The following is a 23642-nucleotide window of genomic DNA, read 5'->3' on the forward strand; positions in this document are numbered from 1 at the left end:
GCTCACTGGAAGGACAGATCCTGAAGCTGAGGGTCCAATACTTTGGCCACCTCATGAGAAGAGAAGACTCCCTGGAAAAGACCGTGATGTTTGGAAAGGTGGAGGGCACAAGGAGAAGGGGACGACAGAGGACGAGATGGTTGGACAGTGTTCTTGAAGCTACTAACATGAGTTTGATGAAACTGCGGGAGGCAGTGGAAGACAGGAGTGCCTGGCATGCTCTGGTCCATGGGGTCACGAAGAGTTGGACATGACTAAACGACTAAACAACAAAGAAAAAATGTTGTGCATGATACATATGTGAATAATTGTTAGTTTTTATTCATCTATTTGTAAAAATAATAATCTGTGTGCTGCTGTGTCATGAAGAATATATCGAAACAGTTCACAGCAATAAAAGCATTAAAACCAGACTATAAAAACCATAAACAATTAACCATTGCGGAATGATGTATTCTTAATTGCCTGCATAAGCTTAGCAGAATAGAAAAGCTGTCGGCAGGTGTTCAAAGGTTGGCACAGACATGATACCTTAGTGGAACACCCATGTTCAGCGAATGTATACCTCTGAAGGCAATTCTGTAGTTAAAACTTTGGCCTACTCTATAACCAACAATGCAAGATCGTGTGGCAACAGTGATGGCAGGAGGAGTTGGGAAAGAAGAAGAAGAAGAGTTTGGACTTGATATCCTACCTTTCACTACCCTTTAAGGAGTCTCAAAGCGGCTAACAATCTCCTTTTCCCTTCCTCCCCCACAACAAACACTCTGTGAGATGAGTGGGGCTGAGAGACTTCAAAGAAGTGTGACTGGCCCAAGGTCACCCAGCAGCAGCATGTGGAGGAGCGGGAAATCGAACCCAGTTCACCAGATTACAAGTCCACCGCTCTTAACCACTACACCACACTGGCGTAGAAGAGGTTACGTCGGCCCTGCTCTGTTCTGATGAGATGCTAATGTCACGAGCACCACCTTAGCAACTCAGAACCCTTTGCCTCATGGCCAATGACTGTCCTCAAATGTCCTCACAACATCTTGCCTTTGGTGCCATCTGAAAACCCGGTTGACTTGGCAAATTAGAACTTCAAGCCAAACACAGACTGAGCACTTCTCGGTTTGATTTCAGGCGAACCCGGCCGTTTTGCAGTATATCTCCTCCTTCTGTGCCCCGGACAGTGTTCTCTGAGTTTGCTTGCTATGTTATAATCTCCTGCAAGGGGTTAGAAACTGCAAAGGTTAAGAAACGGCCATTCTTGTCTGCAGGAGGAGATGTAACTAGACCTTTTTGGCCTTTTCGATTTCACTGGGCCACCCAAAGGGGCTGCACTTTTATAACCTCCAAGTTATTTGTTGCTGATGCCGTCACTGAATACAGCACCGTCGATGAATCTTTAAAGAGCAAAGCAGGCAAGGAAAGAAAAAAGGAGCTCTCTGCTTTTAGAAGCTTGCAGTCTAAATGTTAACAGCAGGGAAGAGAGACAGAAATAGGAGGAAAGGAAAGTCAAGAATAGCAGGTGGGTTGAAGGGTCAAGCAAGGAAAAGGCATCCTTTGCTGGAAAGCATCAGCACCCAGCACCCATGAGCTCAGCAACATCTCATGCTCTTGACTTCCCTAGTGCTGGGCAGAAGATGGTATTGTCGTGCCCGGTTCACATCAGCAAGTGGAAAAGAAAACAGAATGGAAGCAAGATTGTTTCCCACCCCCTCGAGAAAACCTGCCCCCTGGTTTCCCCCAGGTAATTTGTGCAAAGGCGGCGGCTGTGTTGCCATTTAGACCTGCTCTGCTTGTTCGGCACTGCAGTGGGGGAAATCCGGTAGGCGAATCTACACCGGCCGCTTATAGCGTTAGAAATGCGTTATGGAAATGTCACACCAGAGGGCGCTGCAGAGCAGCGATCTGTCGGCAATGGGAAATTGCATCGAGAGCTACATAACTTTTTTTTGTAGCCTTTGATAGCGTTTTTACAGGTCAGTGGAGATCCAGCTCTCTCCGCAGCCTATTACGTCCTTCCTTGGGGAAGGATCACTGTTCAGCAATAAAGAAAATCCCCTGGTGTCTCCAGGTAGAGCAGGGGAAGGCTACTTCCTAAAATCCTGCAGAGCTGCTGCCAGTCTGGGTAGACAATACTGAGGTAGATGGGTCAAGAGTCTGACTCTTTTACAAGAAAGGAGATTCCAACTAAACATCAGAAAGAACTTCGTGATGGTAAGAGCTGTTTGACAGTGGAACAGACTCCCTTCCTTGGAGGTTTGGAAGCAAAGGCTGGATGGCCATCTGTCATGGATGCTATAGTTGAGAATCCTGCATTGCATACGTTTTTGAAAAAACCAGAGTCTATGCAGTAACAGCAGCAAGAATATTATTGGCCCAAAAATGGAAGCAAGAAGAGTTACCGACGATTGAAGAATGGAGGATGAAGTTAATGGACTATGCAGAATTGGATAAACTAACAGGAAGGATTCGAAACCGGCGAGACCAGAAATTCACGGAAGATTGGAATAAATTTACGGACTATTTGAAAAATAATTGTGAAGAACAGACGATGTTTGTAGGGTTGCAAGAAGTTTTGGGTGGAGTATTATTAGAGGTATTGTAAAAATGGACAAGGGGGAGGATGATTTGTTAAGAGATGTAAAGGCAATATAATGTTAAGAAATGTATAAGAAGTGGTTAAAATGGTGGGTCATCAGAGCTGCTGATACAAGTCTAAAAAGATTGTATAAGTGATAAGTTTTGTGGTACATTTTATAATTTATATGTTAAAATGAATAAAAAATATTATAAAAAAGAAAATGGCCAAAAAAAGAAAAAGAAAAGAAAAAACCAGACTCATTCCTGTTGGGAATGGTGGGAGAAGACATTGACAAGAATGACCAGAAACTGTTCTTATACACAACAACGGCGGCGAGGTTATTGCTGGCTCAAGTATGGAAACAGCAAAAATTGCCTACAATAGAAGAATGGCAGTACAAGGTTATGGGGTCCGCAGAAATAGCCAAATTAACAGCAAAAATTCGACATCAGGGGGATGAAACATATCAAAAAGAATGGGGGAAATTTATGTTATATATAGAGAAGATGATGTGAAATAGGGAAACCAGTAGAATTAAAATAATATCTCATAAGGGGAAAATACAAGAAATTTACTGGATAATAATATCAAAATGAATTAAAAATGGACTACTATTGAACAATATTTGTAAATGAATATAGACAGACAACAAGAATTTGTATACATAGAAAGATTTATTTGTTTACGGACATTTAATGGAAAAAATGAAGAAGAACAATCTTATTGAAAATGGGCAAAGACAATGCAAAAAGTCAAAGAGGACACAAAAGAGCCAGAAGGAGGAAGGAGGGAAGTCAGCTCGGGAGAGCAAGAACAAATGTGAAATATAATGTATGTGTATGTACAGTATGTAACTAGAAATTCAATAAAGATAATCTGGAAAAAAGAGAGAGAATCCTGCATTGCAAGGGGTTGGACTAGATGACCCTTGGGGTCCCTTCCAACTCTACTGTTCTTTGATTCTGTGAAGGGACAACAGAAGTACAAAGGGGTTTGTGCATGGTACATGATGTCAGGGGGCTACAAAAAAAAGCCCATGCATGTCAGGTTATGTTGAAAGAGACTCATTATGTGCTTCAACATCCCCGACCTAGGTTTGCTTACAAAGCAGAATCAGCCGACCCGTTAAATTTCTGATTCTCATCTTTCCATTTCAGGTTGGCTGCAAGGCTGCGATGGTCTTCTTCCAGTACTGCATCATGGCCAACTTCTTCTGGCTCCTAGTTGAAGGCTTGTACCTCCACACGCTTCTGGTCATCTCCTTCTTCTCAGAGAAAAAATATTTCTGGTGGTACATCCTGATCGGCTGGGGTAGGCAACCTCTTTGGTCGTCATGCCTTTTTTCTGATATAGAAAAATGTTGCTGTGTTTTTGCAGGAACAGAAATAGTCCGTAGCAGAGGGTGAGGGACCTGTGGTCCGTTCCCATCCCCCAATGTTGCCGGACTACAACTCCCATCATCCCTTTTTTTATTTTATTCCTTCTTTTTCTTGTATGTATGCAATATAGCACCATTTAAGAACACACCAGAACAAAACAAAACAAAAGAATATCCAGGGCTGGGGTGGGGGGGAAAACAGTTTTAAAAAATGAAACAAATTGAAATTGTAATATTCCAAGTGGTTTTTAATTGTTTTAAATGTTGTTTTAAATGTTGTAAAGCACCCTGGGGGCTTTAAGGTGAAGGGTGGGAAAGAAAGAACGAAAGAACGAAAGAACGAAAGAATAATGTAATACAAATGCAACTTTCAGATTGAAAGCAGAACTTTGTGAAATGTTGTTGCAACCCCCATTGATGGTGTCTTGAGGGAATTGGTGTCAAGTTATTGGTGTGTGTTTTTTTCTAGACACTGAGCACACAATATTTTGCAGGACACACTTTTGAAATCTAATCAAATTCTGATCCTCCTTTGGCAGGTGCACCCAGCTTGTTTATCTCTGCCTGGACTGTCACTCGGATCCACTTTGAGGATGTTGGGTAAGCAGGCAAAATCCATCCACAAGGCTTCCTGGTGTCAGGAGAAAATGTTGGCTTGATGAGGAGGGCTCCGTAGGTGGTTAAATTGGGCTTTAACGCCTAGGCAGGGGCTGCAGTACTGCAGTACTGACTCTCTCCATTCATTTGCCAGCTTTTTGTTTGTGTTGAAGAGATGCTCAGTTCCTGTTTTCCAAGAAGAGCTGGCAACTTCAGTATCTGTTGATTTCCGAGTGTCGCTTCTTCCTTGGAGCCTCTTGGGCTCCGAATTGGCATTATGCAGAGTGAGGCAGCAACCTCAGGCAGTGGTATTTAGACAACAGCGCTGAGTATGTCACACAGGAAGATAGATACATCCAGTTCAGTTTGCATTTAAAGGAAAACCTGCCTAATTTTCACTTTCTGAAACAAGACACAAACTGAGGCACAGCCATCCTTCAAAATCTGCACTCCTCCGAATTTTCAAATGATGTTCTCTAGCCAACTAATAAGTGCAGAAATGCATATACTAGGGTCAAGTGTTATTCCTGGAAATAACATACGAGAATGCATTGTATTTGGGAGAACTGCTTTGCAAAAAAAATGTGTAGCAGGAAATATTTGCACCGAAATCCTGGGGGTGTTTCATGAGGACGAGTCTCCTGTTCGGGGTGTTTAGCCAACACTACTCAGAAAGGGCCATGACTCAATGGCTGGACACCTGCTTTGCATGTAGAAGGCAGCAGGTTCAATCCACAGCTAGAAAAGAACCAGGAGTGGGGAATCATTCTCAGACCATATTCCCTCACAGGGAGCACTGTGCTCTACGTGGGGCTACCTTTGAAGGTGACTCAGAAACCACAACTAATCCAGAATGCGGCAGCCAGACTGGTGACTGGGAGCAGCCGCTGAGACCATATAACACCGGTTCTGAAAGACCTACATTGGCTCCCAGTACGTTTCCGAGCACAATTCCAAGTGTTGGTGCTGATCTTGGAAGCCCTAACGGCCTCGGCCCAGTATACCTGAAGGAGTGTCTCCACCCCCATTGTTCTTCCCAGACACTCAGGTCCAGCACCAAGGGCCTTCTGACAGTTCCCTTAGTGCGAGAAGTGAGGTTACAGGGAACCAGGCAGAGGGCCTTCTCTGTGGTGGCACCTGCCCTGTGGAATGCCCTCCCATCAGATGTCAAACAGATAAACAACTATCTGACTTTTAGAAGACATCTGAAGACAGCCCTGTACAGGGAAGTTTTTAATGTTTGTTGCTTTATTATGCTTTTATATTTGTTGGAAGATGCCCAGGGTGGCTGGGGCAACCCAATCAGATGGGCCGGGTACAAATAATAAAATTACTGTTACCATTATTATTGTGGGGGTCACTTGCCACTGGTGGACAGGGCTGGGGGAAAAACAGATGGAGGAACAGATGCAACCTTTAGCATTGTACAGTACAGTTGTACCTTGGTTGCCAAATGCCTTGGAACTCGTACGTTTCGGCTCCCGAACAATCAAAAACTGGAAATGAGTGTTCCAGTTTCCGAACAATTTTCAGAAGCCGAACGTCCGGCGTGGCTTCCGTGGCTTCCAATAAGCTGCAGGAGCTTCCTGCAGCCATTCAGAAGCCACGCTTTGATTTCTGAATGTTTTGGAAGTCAAATGGGCTGCCAGAACGGATTCCATCCAACTTCCAAGGTATGACTGTAGCTGGATTCCAGTCCTGTGAAAGCCTGAGTTTACTGAGTATACACACCACAGCTCTACGTCCAGGCAAAGAGGCATTGTCACATTCAAGCGAGAGGGCATGGTCTCAGGTATTGCCTAAGGATGAGATGTGGCCTAGAGAGGCCTGAGGGCCACCTGAGGAGACCTGGAGAGCCACATTTGGCTCCTGGGTCTGAGGTTCCCCAACATTGGCCCCGATATAGATATTACTGAGCAAGACGGGCCCATGGCAGCTTCTGGTATTCCTCTCTTTCCCTGCACTGTGCAGCAATTGGGAAGTGTTAGATGTGGTCTGGGGCCCCTTTTCAGTTCCTGTGGGGCCCCACAGGCCTCGTCACTGCTGCAGATGAGCATATATCATGCAGAGTCCAACCACTGGGTCCATCTAACCAACGATAGTCCATTCCAATTAACAGCAGCTTCCTGTGGTCTCAGCTGAAGGCCTAAGATGCTTTTGCAAAGATACCAGCATGTGCTTCCACCCTTGAGCTCTGGTCCCATGAACTGTGTGTGCGTCTTTAAGATACAGACATCCTCCTTCTACATTGTCTGGAACTGAAGGGTATCATTTACTTCCTCAACTGCTTCCTCCGTACCCAAGAAGAAGCTCTTGATCTATTTGTATTCCTTTACAGTTGTTGGGACTTAATCGAATCTCCCTTTTGGTGGATCATCAAGGCTCCCATTTTGGTTTCCATATTGGTAATGTATCCATGGATATATATATTCCCCCCCCCCCCCATCATTCCTTCGCTGGCCTTCTCATGCATCGCTGTTGCTTCTGGGGAGGCAGAAATCGCCTCTGGTGTTTTGTTACTGGATTCTAGAGTTTTGCTATGAATATGTTTTGCTTAGCAGGAACAGAACCCAGATGTATCAGTTCTAATTCACATCCTTCACAAGTCCAGTTCATGCTGACATTCTGCTCCAGGCAGTTGTCTCAGCCAGGGGAGGGTGGGGTTCTAGGCCACATAGGTACATGTTCTAGGCTCAGATTTTAAGACACGTTCTGCTAGACCCTGTTGAGGGTCCATTAAGCAACACATGGTCTAGCAGATTTCTGGGTCTGGGGCACTAACCTTAAGGTGTGCTGTGGTAAACGGTACCTCTCCGTCTCCTCCAACTTCCCGACTAACCGAAAAGGCTCTTGACCTGTCATGGCATCGACGTGTGCATAGCTGTGCTCTGTGGGCTTGACATCATCATACTTGGGATGTCATAACACAAAAGTCCCAAGCAGGCTGATGTCAGGCCCAAGATGGCTGCCGTCCTGTCTTGCTTTACCTTGTCCCTCTCTGAGCGGTGTCTGGTCTTTGTTGTCTTCTGATTATGCTGCGCACACCCAAAAAATGAAGTTGTGGTGGGCAAAATAATCCTTCAGAAGCAGGGCCGTTCGACAAGCTCATACACACGACTGTTTTACCACACATTACCTCACACGCCTGCACCGAAAGTGTGGCAAAATCTTCGCGCGCCACATGGCAAGGTAACAAAGAAGACAAGAGCTAACCCCGTATCACCTCGTGGCGGTTTAGTCATGTTTGTTGACTCTGTTTGACAGAAAGGGAACTTACCTGTCCCCTTTTTCTAATTTTGTTTCTCAATTTCTCTCCCCCACAGATAAATTTCGTCCTCTTTATTTGCATCATCCGGATCCTGGTTCAGAAACTTCACTCTCCAGATGTCGGACGAAATGATACAAGCCAGTATTCGTAAGTCTGAATTTACTTTGCAGCTCAAAAAATGATAATTTTTTTGCGTTTCCTGAGGTTAGATAGATAGATTGATTGTTAATATTTATACCCTCCATCTCCTCCTAGGAGCCTCAATGTGGGCATTCATGGTTCTCCTCCCTCTCTGTTTTATCCTCACAACTGTAGGGATGTTTATAGATCCTAGGAGAGGGTACATTCAGTAGATATTATCCTTACTCCCTCACATTTGTGAGTTCAGCAGAGTGCATCCCTTTGCAGCTTAAAAAGAGAAGCTTTGGTAGGCTAGTTTTAGCCTTTTCGTTTAAGTAATCCAGGTTGATTTAAGGCACACCAGATTCTCCCGATATTTCCCCCTTTTCTCCCCCTGAAAACAATAATCACACAGACAATCTTGCAAAAAGTAACAATAATATTTATTCACTCAGAATACTTGTTGAAGAGTAACAGATGCAGCAACTTTGTTCAGGCAAGCTTAAAATGGCAATCCAGTTACAAAGGCATACTTTAGTCCAGTTTAAAATGGAGTCTGAGCTATGGAGCAATGGCGCTCAGAAATGCATTGTCCTATCAACTTAGATGGCTTCGAAAGAGAATGAGACCAATCCATGGAGGAGAGGGCTGCCATGTTGGAATATTCTAGAAGAAACTTGGAAACGGTCTTGAACAAGTTACTAGGCGACGGAAAATTTCCCCAGCAACAGGTGTCCTTGTTAGGGCATGTGGTCGACTAAGTCTGGGTCAGTGTAAATGAGCATGTGAATGAGTCAGCATTAGGTCTCTCTGGCCTGGATAGCTAAAAGAGGAAAAAATTATGTTGCATTATTTATTTATTTATTTATTTATTTATTTAGGACCAGTGTAAAGTTTTGTAAATACTGTATTTTTCTGTGTATAAGACTATGTTTTCCCCCTAAGAAATAATGTACAAAATTTGGGGGCATCTTATACACGGGAGCCATCTCCCCCCTCCCCATTTCCTTAAATCGGAGTCCCCCCAAATAGGGGGCGTCTTATACACGGGGGCGTCTTACAGATGGGAAAATACGGTAATAAAGACTCTAAGAAGCAGAACCAAATGGTGTGTATTCCTGTAGTGGGGATTTCAGTCAGAGATAGCTGGGATGCTGCTTCAGCTGTAAAAAAGTAAAAGATGCAGAAAAGCTTTTCTGTAAAAGGAACTCTGCTGCAGAAAGAAATGGAAACCCAAGATTAGATGCTCACACACCAACATACCAGTGGCTACAGTGCCGGATTTACGTATAAGCTAAACAAGCTATAGTTTAGGGCTCCACTCCCTTGGAGGCCCCCAAGAAATTTAAAGGAAAAACCACTCGATGTACATTTCCAAAATATAAGATAAAAGACAAATAAAATAAAACCTACATCCAGCAACCGTGTTTTGTGTTGTGTTGGCTCCTATGATGTAAGTTTTGGGCCCCACCTGCTAGCCTGCTCCCTAAAATATCACTGGTTTGCTCCTTTTTATATATAGGGTGCCTACATTCTGCTATGTGCAAATGGCTTGAGATACCTATTAGGCCAAACTGCGGGAGGCAGTGGAAGACAGGAGTGCCTGGCGTGCTCTGGTCCATGGGGTCATGAAGAGTTGGACACGACTAAACGACTAAACAACAACATATATTCAATACAAAAAACAGCAACAATTTGTTGTTGACAAAGGACAGCTGGACATATAAAGGGCCCCATTACCTTCAGTAGCTTAGGGCCGCATCAAACCTAAATGCGGCCCTGAGTGGCTACTACCCATGATGGCTATGTTCTGCCTCCATGTTGGACGCAGCAATGCTTCTGTGTGCCAGTCGCTGGAAACCACAGGAGGGGAGAGTGTTGTCGTACCCCTGTCCTACTTGTGGGTTTCGCCCAGGCATTTGGTGGCCCCTGTGAGAACAGGGTGCTGGATCAGATGGGCCTTGGGCCTGATCCACCAAGGATCTTCTTACATTCACACCTTCACTTGATAACAAGTTTCCAGGAAGCAGAAGCCAAGGCGTTTCTGTTCAGAAGCTGAGCTTTGCCACTTTGCTGGAAGTGCCAGGTTGATCCGAAGCCATCGCACCTGCAGAAATTAGAGTAAGCAGCTCCTGGAATCTATTGGCAGTTCCTGAAATGAGGACTTCGGGGAACTGCCGCGCTCGTTGTGTGTTTCCTTGCCAGGCTGCCGTTTGTGTTGTTCTGATCCAGAGTCTTGCTATCAAGAATATTGGCAAGGAGGTGGACTGTCTGAAGACAGCTCCTATTGCAAAAAAAAAAGAGAGGCTTCATTTTGTCAGTTATCACAGAGACGAGTTGAGAGGCTCGCTACATTATTACATCAGTAACAGTGTCCCAAATACAGTCATACCTCGTGTTGCATTCCGCTCTTGTTACGGTTGCAGGTCCAATGAGGGCTTAATAATAATATATATAAGAATAATAATTTATTATTTATACCCCACCCATCTGGCTGGGTTTCCGCAGCCAAGCTGGGCGGCTTCCAACAAAACACTAAAATACAATAGCCTATTAAACGTTAAAAGCTTCCCTAAACAGGGCTGCCTTCAGATGTCTTCTAAAAGTTTGGTAGTTATTTTTCTCTTTGACATCTGGTGGGAGGGCATTCCACAGGGCGGGTGCCACTACCGAGAAGGCCCTCTGCTTGGTTCCCTGTAACTTGGCTTCTTGCAGCGAGGGAAGCACCATAAGGCCCTCAGCACTGGACCTCAGTGTCTGGGCAGAACGATGGAGGTGGAGACACTCCTTCAGGTATACTGGACCGCGGCCGGTTAGGGCTTTAAAGGTCAGCACCAACACTTTGAATTGCAGACTCCCAGTAGCCACACAGGGTGGGGCTGTGGGTTAAACCACAGAGCCTAGGACTTGCCGATCAGAAGGTCGGCAGTTCGAATCCCTGCAACGGGGTGAGCTCCCGTTGCTCGGTCCCTGCTCCTGCCAACCTAGCAGTTCGAAAGCACATCACAAAGCAAGTAGATAAATAGGTACCGCTCCGGTGGGAAGGTAAACGGCGTTTCCGTGAGCTGCTCTGGTTCCCCAGAAGCGGCTTAGTCATGCTGGCCACATGACCAGGAAGCTGTACGCCGGCTCCCTCGGCTAATAAAGTGAGATGAGCGCTGCAACCCCAGAGTCAGCCACGACTAGACCTAATGGTCAGGGGTCCCTTTACCTTAGGAGCCACACAGAGGGACCTAGAGGGCTGTATCCAGCATGGTTTGAGCATCCCGGTTGCATCTGAGCCCCAATCCCCACGAACCTTTTCTGACAGCCTCAGTGCTGCACTATTCTGGCCCCTCTGTCTTCTCTTACGCCCTGCTGAACATTTGCGGCTTCCTCTCATTTCCAATTCAAGATGTCCCTGCTCCAAGGAGCTCTGATTAAATCAGCATATGGAAAGATGTCCCCAATCAGAGCAGCGTCATAATGGATTTGAATGCCTCTCTTTTAGCAGAGCTCATCGGGAACTCTGCAAGTCTAACTAGACCAGCATTAGATATTCATCAGCCAAGCACCTTTACAAATTAAGTAGCGCTGGTGGAAGGAAGTTGTCCTCAGTTAATCCTCAGAACTACAAATAATTCAGCCAGAGACAGAACAGAGGCGCATTCTCAGCCCCAGATCTGCCAGAATGACAGAAGAAGAGAGGTGTTTTACGAAGGAGGGCTGGAGTCCGTTGACCGCAAGTAGCAAGAGATGGTGGAAGAATAGAATCATAGAATTGTAGAGCTGGAAGGGACCATAAAGGACATCTAGTCCAAACCCCTGCTATGCAGGAATCTTTTGCCCAGTGTGGTGCTCAAATCTATGAACCTGAGATGAAGGCGTCCTAGGCTCTACCGACTGAGCTAAACACAAAATATTGTGAAGTCACAACGCAAAGTACATTCATGGATGAGGAGCTGCCACTTTTCCGACACCCATCCACGTCCAGCATTAACTTGCAGTTAGTCTGTTGTTTTTATAGCACTCTTGGATAAAATATTGTTCCTCTGGGTGTAATAAGAGCATGAAAACTATGTATATCAGCTCCCTGCCCCGAAAAGCTTACAGTTGGCACCACTCCCCATCAAATGTTTTCTGTCTGGCATGACCTCATGATCTAGCTCTCCATCTTTGGGGGACTGAGATCATGGACTGAGAGGAGTTATTGCTTTCAGAGCCAGCCCTGGATGTCCCCACTGCTCAAGGGACCCCAGTGCAAAGTGGAGCACGTTCTCCTAGATCTCTCCCTGCCTAAGGAGATCACATTGTCTTCCTCTGACTTAGAAGACTCCAGCCCAGAAGCTTCATCCAAGTCAGTGGCCGTTGAGGCAAGCTCTGTCCCTTTAGCTGACTAAACATTAGGAAGAACTTTCTGACAGTAAGTTCTGTTTGACAGTGGAACGAACTCCATCGGAAGGTGGTGGACTCTCCTTCCTTGGAGGTTTTTAAGCAGAGGTTGGCTGGCCACCTGTCGTGGATGCTTTAGCTGAGATTCCTGCATTGCAGGGGGTTGGACTAGATGACTCACAGGGTCCCTTCCATCTCTATGATTCTGGATGTGGCTTCTCACTGAGGATGGTGCCAGCCCCCCTGGTGGAGTTGCGGTTCTTCTTAAGGCTCATTCTCGAATTGATTCTAGTTGGTGAGGTGTTCTGGGGCCAGACCTAAAGGCAGGTCTCTATTTTATAGAGCCAGTGTGGTGTAGTGGTTAAGAGCGGTAGTCTCGTAATCTGGTGAACCGGGTTCTCATCTCCGCTCCTCCACATGCAGCTGCAGGGTGACCCTGGGCTAGTCACACTTTTCTGAAGTCTCTCAGCCTAACTCACCTCACAGAGTGTTTGTTGTGGGGGAGGAAGGGAAAGGAGAATGTTAGCTGCTTTGAGACTCCTTAGGGTAGTGATAAAGCAGGATATCAAATCCAAAATCATCATCTTCTTCAACTCTGACTCTCTGGCCGCATCCCTTGCAGAAGGGGAATCTTTGTGGGAATGTTGTGGATAGTAGGAGAGGATATATTGATTAAATATTATCCTTCCTCACTCACGGAAGGACTGGTAGCAGAGTACATTCCCCTGTATATTTCTGGAAGCTAATTGGTAGATTCGTTAGAATCTCTTGGGTTCAGCAATCCAGTCTGGTTTGTCCAGATTGGATTTGTTCCTGGTAAATTCCCCTTTAATTCCCTCTTTAAACAAGAAGACAACAGTCTTCTTTTAACAGTAATAAGAAGTTTACTTACATTCAGTTCACAGCATGACCCCTGAAGGCAGACTTTAGCTTGTGGTTACAGAAGAGAGTGTGGGTTCATCCCATGTGGTGAATGAGCCCATGTGCTGCTGGCTGAGAGCCAGCAGACAGCCAAAGAACATCAAGAGATCAGCATCAAGAGAAGGGAAGATGGCTGTGTGACCAGCCCTTTTATGGGGTCTCCCAGGGTCCCGCCCATCTACCTGGTCACACGCAGAGGGAGGATGCTCCAGACCAGGTGTGACAGGAAGTCCTCCTGGCTGGAGTAACATGTCCCTGTGTGTCCACTCTGGGCAAACAGGAAATGTTGTACTTGACTGCTACAGTGATGTCACATCCCACAATCTGATCCCAGGTTCATGTCAGCAGCAAGAGTGAAATCACCCTTGACGTGCTCACTTCCTAGAACAATTTTTTGCATTCAGATATGCTGTCATCTTAGGGGCGCAGGTGGCGCTGTGGTGTAAACCACTGAGCCTCTTGGGCTTGCCAATCGGCAGTTCGAATCCCCACGACAGGGTGAGCTCCCGTTGTTCGGTCCCAGCTCCTGCCAACCTAGCAGTTCTAAAGCATGTCAAAGTGCAAGTAGATAAATAGGTACCACTCTGGCGGGAAGGTAAACAGCGTTTCCGTGCGCTGCTCTGCTTTCACCAGAAGCGGCTTAGTCATGCTGGCCACATGACCTGGAAAAACTATCTGTGGACAAACACCGGCTCCCTCGGCCAGTAAAGCGAGATGAGCGCCACAACCCCAGAGTTGTTTGCAACTGGTCTTAACTGTCAGGGGTCCTTTACGTTTACCTTTATGCTGTGATCTTACGTACAGTTTGATGTGCAGTCCACATGCTTGGACTGTGCATCATGATATTTTTATCTCTGGTGTTAAGTTGTGGGTGAACATATCAGACGACACAGCGATTCTTCAAACAGCTCTTGTTTATTCACAGGCCAGAACAGAACTGAACTGAAGGGTTCAGTCAGCCTGCTTATATAGGGCTCCAGTACAACGTAACTGTAACAATTTTCTAAAACTATCCAATCACTGAACGTCACTTTCAATCCCTTATTTGCATAACTATCTACAGTATCCCCTTGCTGGCCCAGGGTGAGAACTTCAGTACATAACAGCTGGGCATGCAGTCCAGCTCTAGATCTTCAGGTCTTCCTCCATCCTGTGCACCCATCCCTTTCTGTTCTTCTCCCTCCTGCCAGGAGACTTGCAAAATCCACTTTACTGCTGATCCCGCTCTTTGGCATCCATTACACCATCTTCGCCCTCTTCCCCGACAAATCAAAGCTGCTGGAGATGAAGCTGGTCTTCGAACTTGTGCTGGGATCCTTTCAGGTGAGCCACTTCCCCCTGCTGCAAGGCTGGATCTCACAGGAACGACCACAATTTCATTCATACTCCACGCCTGTCCCCACCTGGACATCAGTGAGCTCCTAGGGTGCCTTTGGCTGTTTCCTGAACCACCTCCTTCTGCTTAGTGTGGCCTCAGTGTGGGACAGTGGCTTTCCAATGTCCTTATCACCTTACTGTCTGCCACAGAACCATGACGCATTGCAGTGGATTCTGGGGCACAGTCTTAAGAAAGGCCTGTCTGGTCTAGCGACTCACTTACCATTGTGGTCAACCAAAGGCCCGTTACGGGAGACCCGTAAGCAGGACATATGGGAAACTGGCTTATTGTTGCCCCATTTCTGGTGGTGCCCCCTAGACCAGTCTCTTGCAACTGTGCATTGGGGAAGAAGATGGTTAGCGGGATTGGTGATATGCGGAGGTGGGATTTTTTTTTGCATTATTTTCATGGAGGGGAATTTTTCACCATGTCTCTTGTGGAAGAGATCTCACCATTAGCAACAAAATAGCTTCTTCTTTATTCTAAGATATATTTTTTAATGCATCTGCATCAGCAGTTGTCATCCTGGCCGCCATTTTGTATCTCCCACAATGCCATAGCTGTCAACTTACGGATTTGAAAATAAGGGAGCAGCAGCCTCGGAAATAAGGGATCAGCAGCCAAAATAAGGGATCAACAATTACTTTGATAAAATACGTATTTTGTTGCGTGCAAATGGCTTTAGATACCTATTAGGTCCATACATCACCATATAGCATATATTCAACACAAAAACAGCAACAATTTGTTTTTGACAAAGCACAGCTAGACATAGAAAGGGCCCCATTACCTTCAGTAGCTTATTTAAGGGACATCATCAATAAGGGACAGCAGCGGGACATGGCGCTGGGATAAGGGACTGTCCCGCCAAATAAGGGACGCTTGACAGCTATGCACAATGCCCAAGATTGGATGTCTTTGTGGGTAATGCTGGGGTGATCCAGTAGAGATGCACTTAGAAAACTCCTGCCGTGCTTGTATTAAGCAAGGGATTCTGCTCTCTTCTTGACATAAAACTTTGACTTTTTTTGCTCTTTCTCTCTTGTCTGGGAAGAATTTGAACGGAATGTTCCATTGGAACTTGATACAAACTCTTCCCTAGCCTTTGGAATGTGGGGGTGAGGCTACACATTTAAATATGTCCCTAAAACAAAGGCAATGAAATAAAAATCTATGTTGTCTCTTCTTTTCTATTCCCCCCTTTTCTAGGGCTTTGTGGTGGCTGTCTTGTACTGCTTCCTCAACGGAGAGGTAAGATCAGCCATGATATTTGCAAAGGAAACAAGCATTACTGGGGCTGCCAAGCGATTAAATAACGTTTAGTTCATTAATGACCTGCCTTTTTGCTGCTCCGCCAACTAATTCATCGATCAAATTTAATTGAATTTGCTCCTTATTCTTGCACCGCAATGCATAATGCAGAGCTTAACAAATTATGACGCATGGTTTAACAATGGAAAAATAAGTATTTCTCAGATGTTGGAACGAAATATACACGAGAGCCAAAGCCAAACTGAGGTCAGATATTCATCACTACAAGGGAATCCCAACCCCCACGAGCCACTGAGACAAGTTGCAATGGCTCTCCAAACCTCTGAGGACTTTTAATAATTACTGCTGTCTTTTGATATGGGGTTCGTTTAAGATATTTTAGTTTCACAGAACAAGGAACGTAGACCGAATGAGAGCAACATTGCCGTTGTTTCGTAAAAGCGCCTAGAATTTACTGGACACTATACACAGATTTAAAACAAAACAAGCCCATGCCTGTAGATTTATGATCTAAAAGGCACAGCACAGAAGGAAAAAGGGAGGAGGAGGGAAGAGGAAAATAAGCAAACCCAGGCAGCAGTTCTTAAAGTCACATGAGCCCTATTGGGTGTTCACTGCCAAGATTAAGAATTGCATGATGGAGGAGGAGGAGCTGCGTCTGCTGGCCTCCACCCTCCATACATTGGAGAGGCCTTCAATAGAGAGATATTTCTGCTAAATGCACACAGAGGCTCCCCGTGTGAACTGGAACTCAGGGCAGCTGTTCATTCAGGGTTCTATACATTAGAGGAGACTTACCTGCATACAGCAGGTTCCCCTCTACTGGTGTTCCTCCTAATGCATGGATATGGAGATGTTCAGTGGCGCAGGGCTGTCAGATGCTGCCCCAGCTTACCCCCTGTGCAATTATTATTATTATTATTATTATTATTATTATTATTATTATTATTACCCAGCCCATCTGGCAGGGTTTCCCCAGCCACTCTCAGCGTCTCCCAACAGAATATTAACATGATAAAACATCAAACATTAAAAACTTTCCTAAACAGGGCTGCCTCCAGATGTCTTCTAAAAGTCAGATACAGTGGTACCTCGGGTTACAGGCGCTTCGGGTTACAGACTCCACTAACCCAGAAATAGTACCTTGGGTTAAGAACTTTGCTTCAGGGTGAGAACAGAAATCGCGTGGCAGCAGCGGGAGGCTCCATTAGCTAAAGTGGTGCTTCAGGTTAAGAACAGTTTCAGGTTAAGAACAGACCTCCAGAACGAATTAAGTTCTTAACTCGAGGTACCACTGTAGTTGTTTATTTCCTTGACATCTGATGGAAGGGCATTCCACAGGGCGGGTGCCACCACCAAGAAGGCCCTCTGTCTGGTTCCCTGTAACTTCGCTTCTCACAGAGAGAGAACCGCCAGAAGGCCCTCGGCGCTGGACCTCAGTGTCTGGGCTGAAAGATGGGGTCGAGACGCTCCTTCCGGTATACTGGGCTGAGGCCATTTAGGGCTTTAAAGGTCAGCACCTACACTTTGAATTGTGCTTAGAAACATACTGGGAGCCAATGTAGGTCTTTCAGGACCGGCGTTATATGGTCTCGGCGGCCACCCCCAGTCACCTGTCTAGCTGCCACATTCTGGATTAATTGGTGTTTTCCGAGTCACCTTCAAAGGTAGCTCCACGTAGAAGGCATTGCAGTAGTCCAAGCGGGAGATAACCGGAGCATGTACCACTCTGGCGAGACAGTCTGCGGGCAGATAGGGTCTCAGCCTGCGTACCAGGTGGAGCTGGTAGACAGCTGCCCTGGACACAGAATTGACCTGCATCTCCATGGACAACTGTGAGTCCAAAATGACTCCCAGGCTGCGCACCTGGTCCTTCAGGGGCACAGTTACCCCATTCAGGACCAGGGAGTCCTCTGTTAGAATTCCTGCTCCATGATTGCAGTCATGGGATTTTTGTCTATCACATGACGGTGTACGTTTTGACTCCACAGAGTGGGAAGTGACGGAGACAGGATGTTTGTGTTACTGTGTTCCGTGAAGTGGGACTATTGTCCTTTCTTCTTTTTCTCTTTGCTGTCTTATGCTAGAGAGAGAGGGAGCCATGTTTCAGTGCTCCGTGTGTGTTTATATGTAAATAAAGTAGATTAGCCAAAATGCTGAGTTGCTGAGGTCTGTTACGCAAGCTGCGAAGACTCTGCGGATCCCTAAGTGTGCCAGTGTCTGTTGGCATCGGTCGCTGTGCTGTTCGGGCAGAAGAAAGTTTTTGAAGCTCCCGAATGATCGACCAGGAGGGACAGAACATGCCAGTCGGGCATGTGTCTCTGCCAGGGTCCTACTCAAGAGTAGGACGAGCTCCTGACATCCTCCACACCTGCCTGCCCCCTGTCCCCCCAAAACAGTCCTTCAATTCTTAACTGTTTGAGTGAACACCCCAATAGGGTCTTGAATGGAAACTGCTCAGAAGAGGGGGTGAGCCAAATGTCAGCTGCTCCCTCAACTGAACTGTTAGGTTGGGCACTGCTATGCCATTTCCCCTTCTGCTTCAAAAAATCCTTTGGGTGTTTTAAACGCCCTCTCTTAATGAATACTCTCCATCATTGAGCAAGTTTCCCTGACTTTACTCCATGGCTCAAGAGGCCTCTACTTATATCCTGCCCTTTGTCTGAAGGCCCCAGGGCAAGTTACAGCAATAGGTAAATAAAAGCATCAATAATATAAGAGAGATTTAGAACCAGCAAATAATGAGAGATTTAAAACCAGCAAAATAATAGATTTTTTTTAAAAAAGAAATACCTGTCAGTTTTCTGCAGCCTACATTTGAAAGCCTGGCAGAAGACTGCAGAAAACTAATAGGTATTCTTTAAAAAAAACAAAAAACACTATTATTTTGCTGGTTTTAAATCTCTCTTTTATTATTGATGGTTTCATTTGCCTATTGCTGTAACTTGCCCTGGAGCCTTCAGACGAAGGGCAGGATATATTTAGAAGGGAGGAAAGAAGGAAAGTAAGTAATGTAGAGAAAGAAAGAAGAAAAGAGTGGGTGGGGGAGAATGAAAAAGTAATAAAGGGAAAAAGAGGGAATGAGAGAGGGGGGAGAGAGGAAGGAAGGAAGGAAGGAAGGAAGGAAGGAAGGAAGGAAGGAAGGAAGGAAGATTTAGAGAAAGACAGATATTTTGGGTGGTGAAATGCAATTTGTGGTAAGCAAGATTCACATGGCTGCAAAATGCAGCAAGCATTTCCATCATCCCCATGATGAATGCAATTACAGTCGTACCTTGGAAGTCGAACGGAATCCGTTCCAGAAGTCCATTCAACTTCCAAAACATTCGGAAACCAAAGCGCAGCTTCTGATTGTCTGCAGGAAGCTCCTGCAGTCATTCAGAAACCCCATCGGACATTTGGCTTCTAAAAATAGTTCGCAAACCACCTAAGTGGAAGTACTTGCAAGTGCTAAATTGGCTTAGGATTTAAGTATGTTGAATTGTATAATACTATGGATTGAGATTATGATGTAAAGAAAGGTAGTAATTTGAACTAGTTAATTATATTAGAACGTGAATATTGGGAAATTGCTAAAATGAGATTTAATGAAAATCAGTTAGGAAGGATACGAGGAAGTCATTTAATAATGGAAATTAATTTGGATTTTTGATTGGAAGAAATCTTATATGTTTGTTTGTTCTTTTTATATGTTTTGTTTTTTGTTTTGTGTTGTATTTGTTATAAATTTGGAAAATTAATTTTAAAAATGGGGGGGGGGGGAAATAGTTCACAAACCGGAACAGTCACTTCTGGGTTTGTGGCGTTCAGGAGCCAAAACGTTCAAGAACTAAGCTGTTCGAAAACGAAGGTATGGCTGTATTTGTTTTATCAATTGCATTTATATCCCACCTTTTTCTCCAAAGAGTTCAAGGAGCAACAACCCTGTGAGGTAGGTTAAGCTGAGAGGCAGCAACTGGCCCCCAAGGTCACCCAGTGATCTTCATGGGTGATTGGGGACTCGAACCCCGGTCTTCCAAGTCCTGGTCCAACGCTTGACCCGCCACACCACCCTGGCTCTCAGCCTAGAAGAGCTCCACTGTAGCCTTTCAGACCTTTCCCATTGGTTGGGTCTGTGTTGCTCCCGGAAGGGAGGAAGGAGTCAATCAGACACCAAGGTTGGGTCAGAGAAAGAGTTTATTATTGTCTTGCAAGGTCTGTGCGTCAGAGTGGTCAGGATATTTACAACCTACAAGATAAGCCCCAGATCTGCCATCCCGTCTCCACTTGGAACTGACAAGGCTGTTTGCACAGCTGGGTCCTGTTTTATACAGCTCAAGTTAATGGATTTTAGCTAATGGATCCTTGAAGAAGGAATTTGGGAGTTATTGGGGCCTGGTTCGGGTAGCTGCACATTCAGGTTTGGGTAACCTGTCCCTTCACCACGAAGCACATCCACAAATCCAGAAGACCTCCTTCTTTCTCCCTTCCCCAGTTCATCTGCCCTCTCCCTCTCCTTGCTCCCTTCTTTAGGTCCAAGCCGAGCTGAAGCGGAAGTGGCGAAGGTGGCACATGGAGAGGTTCCTGGGCTCCGACATGAAATATCATCACCCCTCCATGGGCAGCAATGGGACCAACTTCAGCACCCAAATCTCCATGCTGACCAAGTGCAGCCCCAAGAGCAGGCGCTGCTCCAGCTTCCAAGCTGACTTGTCTCTGGTTTGAGACCCAGACGCGAATGACCAAGGGACCAAATGGGTGGGACACAAAGCAATGGGAGAGGAACATGGCACCAGCCAGGATTAAGGGTGACAGGTGTGAAGTTGTGTATGTGCATTCTTTTTTTTTAAGACAGAACACTCTTCTGTCAACCAAAGCAAGACAAAACACTGGAATAGCGGAAGCCAGATGTTCAGGATAAGGAGAGGCCTGGTTGGCTGGTGGAGTCTCCCTTTGGTTCTTCTCAAGTCTTTAAGTTCTGGGTGTGGTTGGAGCACTTGTGAATGCAGCGGAATCTCAGTGCATGGTGGATAAGAGAGAGCCTGCCTTTGCAGCTCTCAACCAACAGGTGCAGAATGAGCCAATGGGGGGAAGGAGCAGGTGTGGTGACCTCATCCCCCAAGATCTTTCCTGGGAGAGAAGGAATCATTTGATCAGAGAGATGCTCCCTGGACAGGATGCAGCCAACTAAGCCTCTGTCTCCAGATAAACTTCAGAAGCCAGAAGGCCATCTCAACTCCAGAGACAGCATGGGGTCATCCTGAATGCTCTGTTGGTTGTATATCTGAAGCTTTAACTGGGTCCCCAAAGGCACTCCTGGAAAAGGTTGTCTTCTATTCTGTTTGGGGGAGGAAACCATCGGTCCAGGAAGTGCAATAATTGACAACCCTGATGGGCAGGGTCTCAGCAAGAGGCTCTCTAGGCTGTGCTGCCTAGGGGCACTTTCAACTGGAGATACCAGGGATTGATTTTCTGCATGCAGAGCACAAGTGCTCCCAGTAAGCTGTGGCCCCTCCTGAAGTGACAAGCAGTGGTTTACACGCTGCTTTTGAATCAGCTACATCTCATGTGCTCTCTCCCCAACTTCAACCATCAAGCAATCCCTCCCATCAAAAAAAGAAAGGAGAGATGTTCCATTTCTTGGTGTTGGGAACATCTGCTGGTTGGAGAAAACACGATTCACCAGGTTCCTTGACCTGCATGTGGGATGGGTGAATAATATGCCCTTCCTAACTAGGCTTGCCCTTTCCAGGCTGGGTGGTGACATCTGCATCTTCTGAGCAGCTTGGACAGGGAGACTCTACCGCCAGGGTCTGTTGACACATACCCAGATGCTACAAGCTGGTGGAAGGACCTCTGTTTTCATGTTACCTCCATTGTTGATATTGCAAACCCTGTGGATTCTGAAAAGGACAGAAAGCATGCAAGGGGGAATGAGACTTGTGCGCTCTTGATAACTCATGGACTCTCAGTTCGGGAGCCTGTTATGCGCATGGTTCAGATGGAAAGCAGGCAGAGGACCAACTTGTTCGCCGATCATCCTGCCCTTGGCTACTTCCCCTTCAGGTGCCAGAGTTCTTAATTCCGCCCTCTTGTAAATATTCTGGAACTTTCTGAGCCTGCTCTTCAGAGAGCAGCACAGACTGTGTGTGCGCAGAAGCCCTCCCTCTTTCCACCAACGACCATTTCTCAGTGTGACGATTCTCACCATCTCCTCTTGGCCAGTGCAGACACGGAGCCTGCCTTGTTCCTTATGAACTTTGACTGTGTGTTATTTATTTCGCCAGACTTGGAACTGTAAATAGTTTGGACCCTTAGCCTTTCAATGGTTCATCTTGAAGGTGTCTCTTTTTTTCCATTTCATAATGGTGCGGGTGGGGCGGGAGGAGGAATCTCTTCATTTGTGGCTGCCATTGCGTTGAGGAAATAATAAACTGGTAAGGGGAAAAAAGTGCTGTGCTTAAACTCTACTTATAGGAAAGTGGTAACCAAACTCTTCCCAGTACAGTGGTACCTCAGGTTACAGACGCTTCAGGTAACAGACGCTTCAGGTTACAGACTCCTCTAACCAAGAAATAGTACCTCAGGTTAAGAACTTTGCTTCAGGATGAGAACAGAAATTGTGCTCCAGCAGCGTGGCAGTGGCGGGAGGCCCCATTAGCTAAAGTGGTACCTCAGGTTAAGAACAGTTTCAGGTTAAGGATGGACCTCCAGAACAAATTAAGTTCTTAACCCGAGGTACCACTGTACGGCTACTGCAAAGCATTTATGTACTCCTAGCAGCCTCGTACCCAGCCTTGCTGAGGAATTCCAAGAAACTAAAAAAATCGGTATGACTTTGAAAGGTTCACTCCACCATCTTGATTCAAAATGGCGCCCAACTCACTTCCCCATCTATGGGAAATGAGAGGAGAGCCTTCTGTTGATAGACGAAGAGCAGGAATGGGGTTTTTTTTCAGCCTGGGGGGCAATTTCCTTTCATGGGCGACCTTCCAGGGTGGGTGGGGCCAGAGGCGGCAGTAGGTGGAACAACTGGCATGATTCCTAGCTTTGTACAGTAAAAGGCAGGAGCTTCGACATACACCTGGACCCATCACTCTGTCCTTTATTCCACCCAGGCAAGCAAGGTACCCTATCAGTGTCCAAGGACACATTCAGGCATGCCAAAAGCACAGGGGGGGGGTGGAAGAACTGGAGCAGTTTGAGGTGTGGACTGAGGGGATGCAGACTGGAAAGGGCCAGAGAAGGAGAACTGGAGGGCCACATTATGCTTCTCGCTCATCACTAGATGCTTGGGGGGGGGGAATCAACTCATCATTTAAAAAAAGAAAGAGAGCTTCCCCGATATGTTTATAGGGGACTCAGAAATAAATCCCATTTAAGTGGCGCAGCTCCTAGAGAGGCTGCAGCTGGGCTGTGTTGTTTTCAAAAGAAAAATAAAAATTATTTTATTTTATTATTTTTTAATTTTTTTATTGGAAATTTTATTTACAACATAACATAAACCCCCCACCCTCTCAATACCGAAATCCACCCTCATTAAACGGGAACATAACATACAATCAGCATAACATACAACAAGACAAACAACCAAATAAAAGACGATAAAAGTTATAATTAGAAAAATCTTAATAATTATTCGTAAAGGAAACAGCTTAGAAGAAGTAAATAAGGAGGCCAGATACAGGATAAAGGAAGTCAAAAGAAAAATAATAATAACCCATCTCTAACCCTTTGCCTGATTAAGAATTTATACCAAGGGGCCCAGTTTCCAAGGCACTAAAGT

At 45.7% G+C, this 23642-nt stretch overlaps 1 protein-coding gene across 1 annotated transcript in view; it reads left to right on the forward strand.

Annotated features, from left to right (window-relative positions):
- LOC310746124 (vasoactive intestinal polypeptide receptor-like) overlaps positions 1-22182 on the forward strand; it is a 116489-nt gene extending 94307 nt beyond the window's left edge. Inside the window, exons 7-13 of the mRNA XM_083579895.1 lie at positions 3730-3883; positions 4490-4550; positions 6886-6952; positions 7871-7962; positions 14418-14550; positions 15815-15856; positions 20390-22182. Coding sequence (XP_083436021.1) covers positions 3730-3883; positions 4490-4550; positions 6886-6952; positions 7871-7962; positions 14418-14550; positions 15815-15856; positions 20390-20581 — 741 coding nt within the window. The 3' untranslated portion in view covers positions 20582-22182. The remainder of the gene's footprint in view (positions 1-3729; positions 3884-4489; positions 4551-6885; positions 6953-7870; positions 7963-14417; positions 14551-15814; positions 15857-20389) is intronic.
- The last annotated feature ends 1460 nt before the right edge of the window (positions 22183-23642 follow it).

The sequence above is a fragment of the Podarcis filfolensis genome (genome assembly GCF_964270895.1).
Source record: "Podarcis filfolensis genome assembly, chromosome: 12".
NCBI lineage: Eukaryota > Metazoa > Chordata > Lepidosauria > Squamata > Lacertidae > Podarcis > Podarcis filfolensis.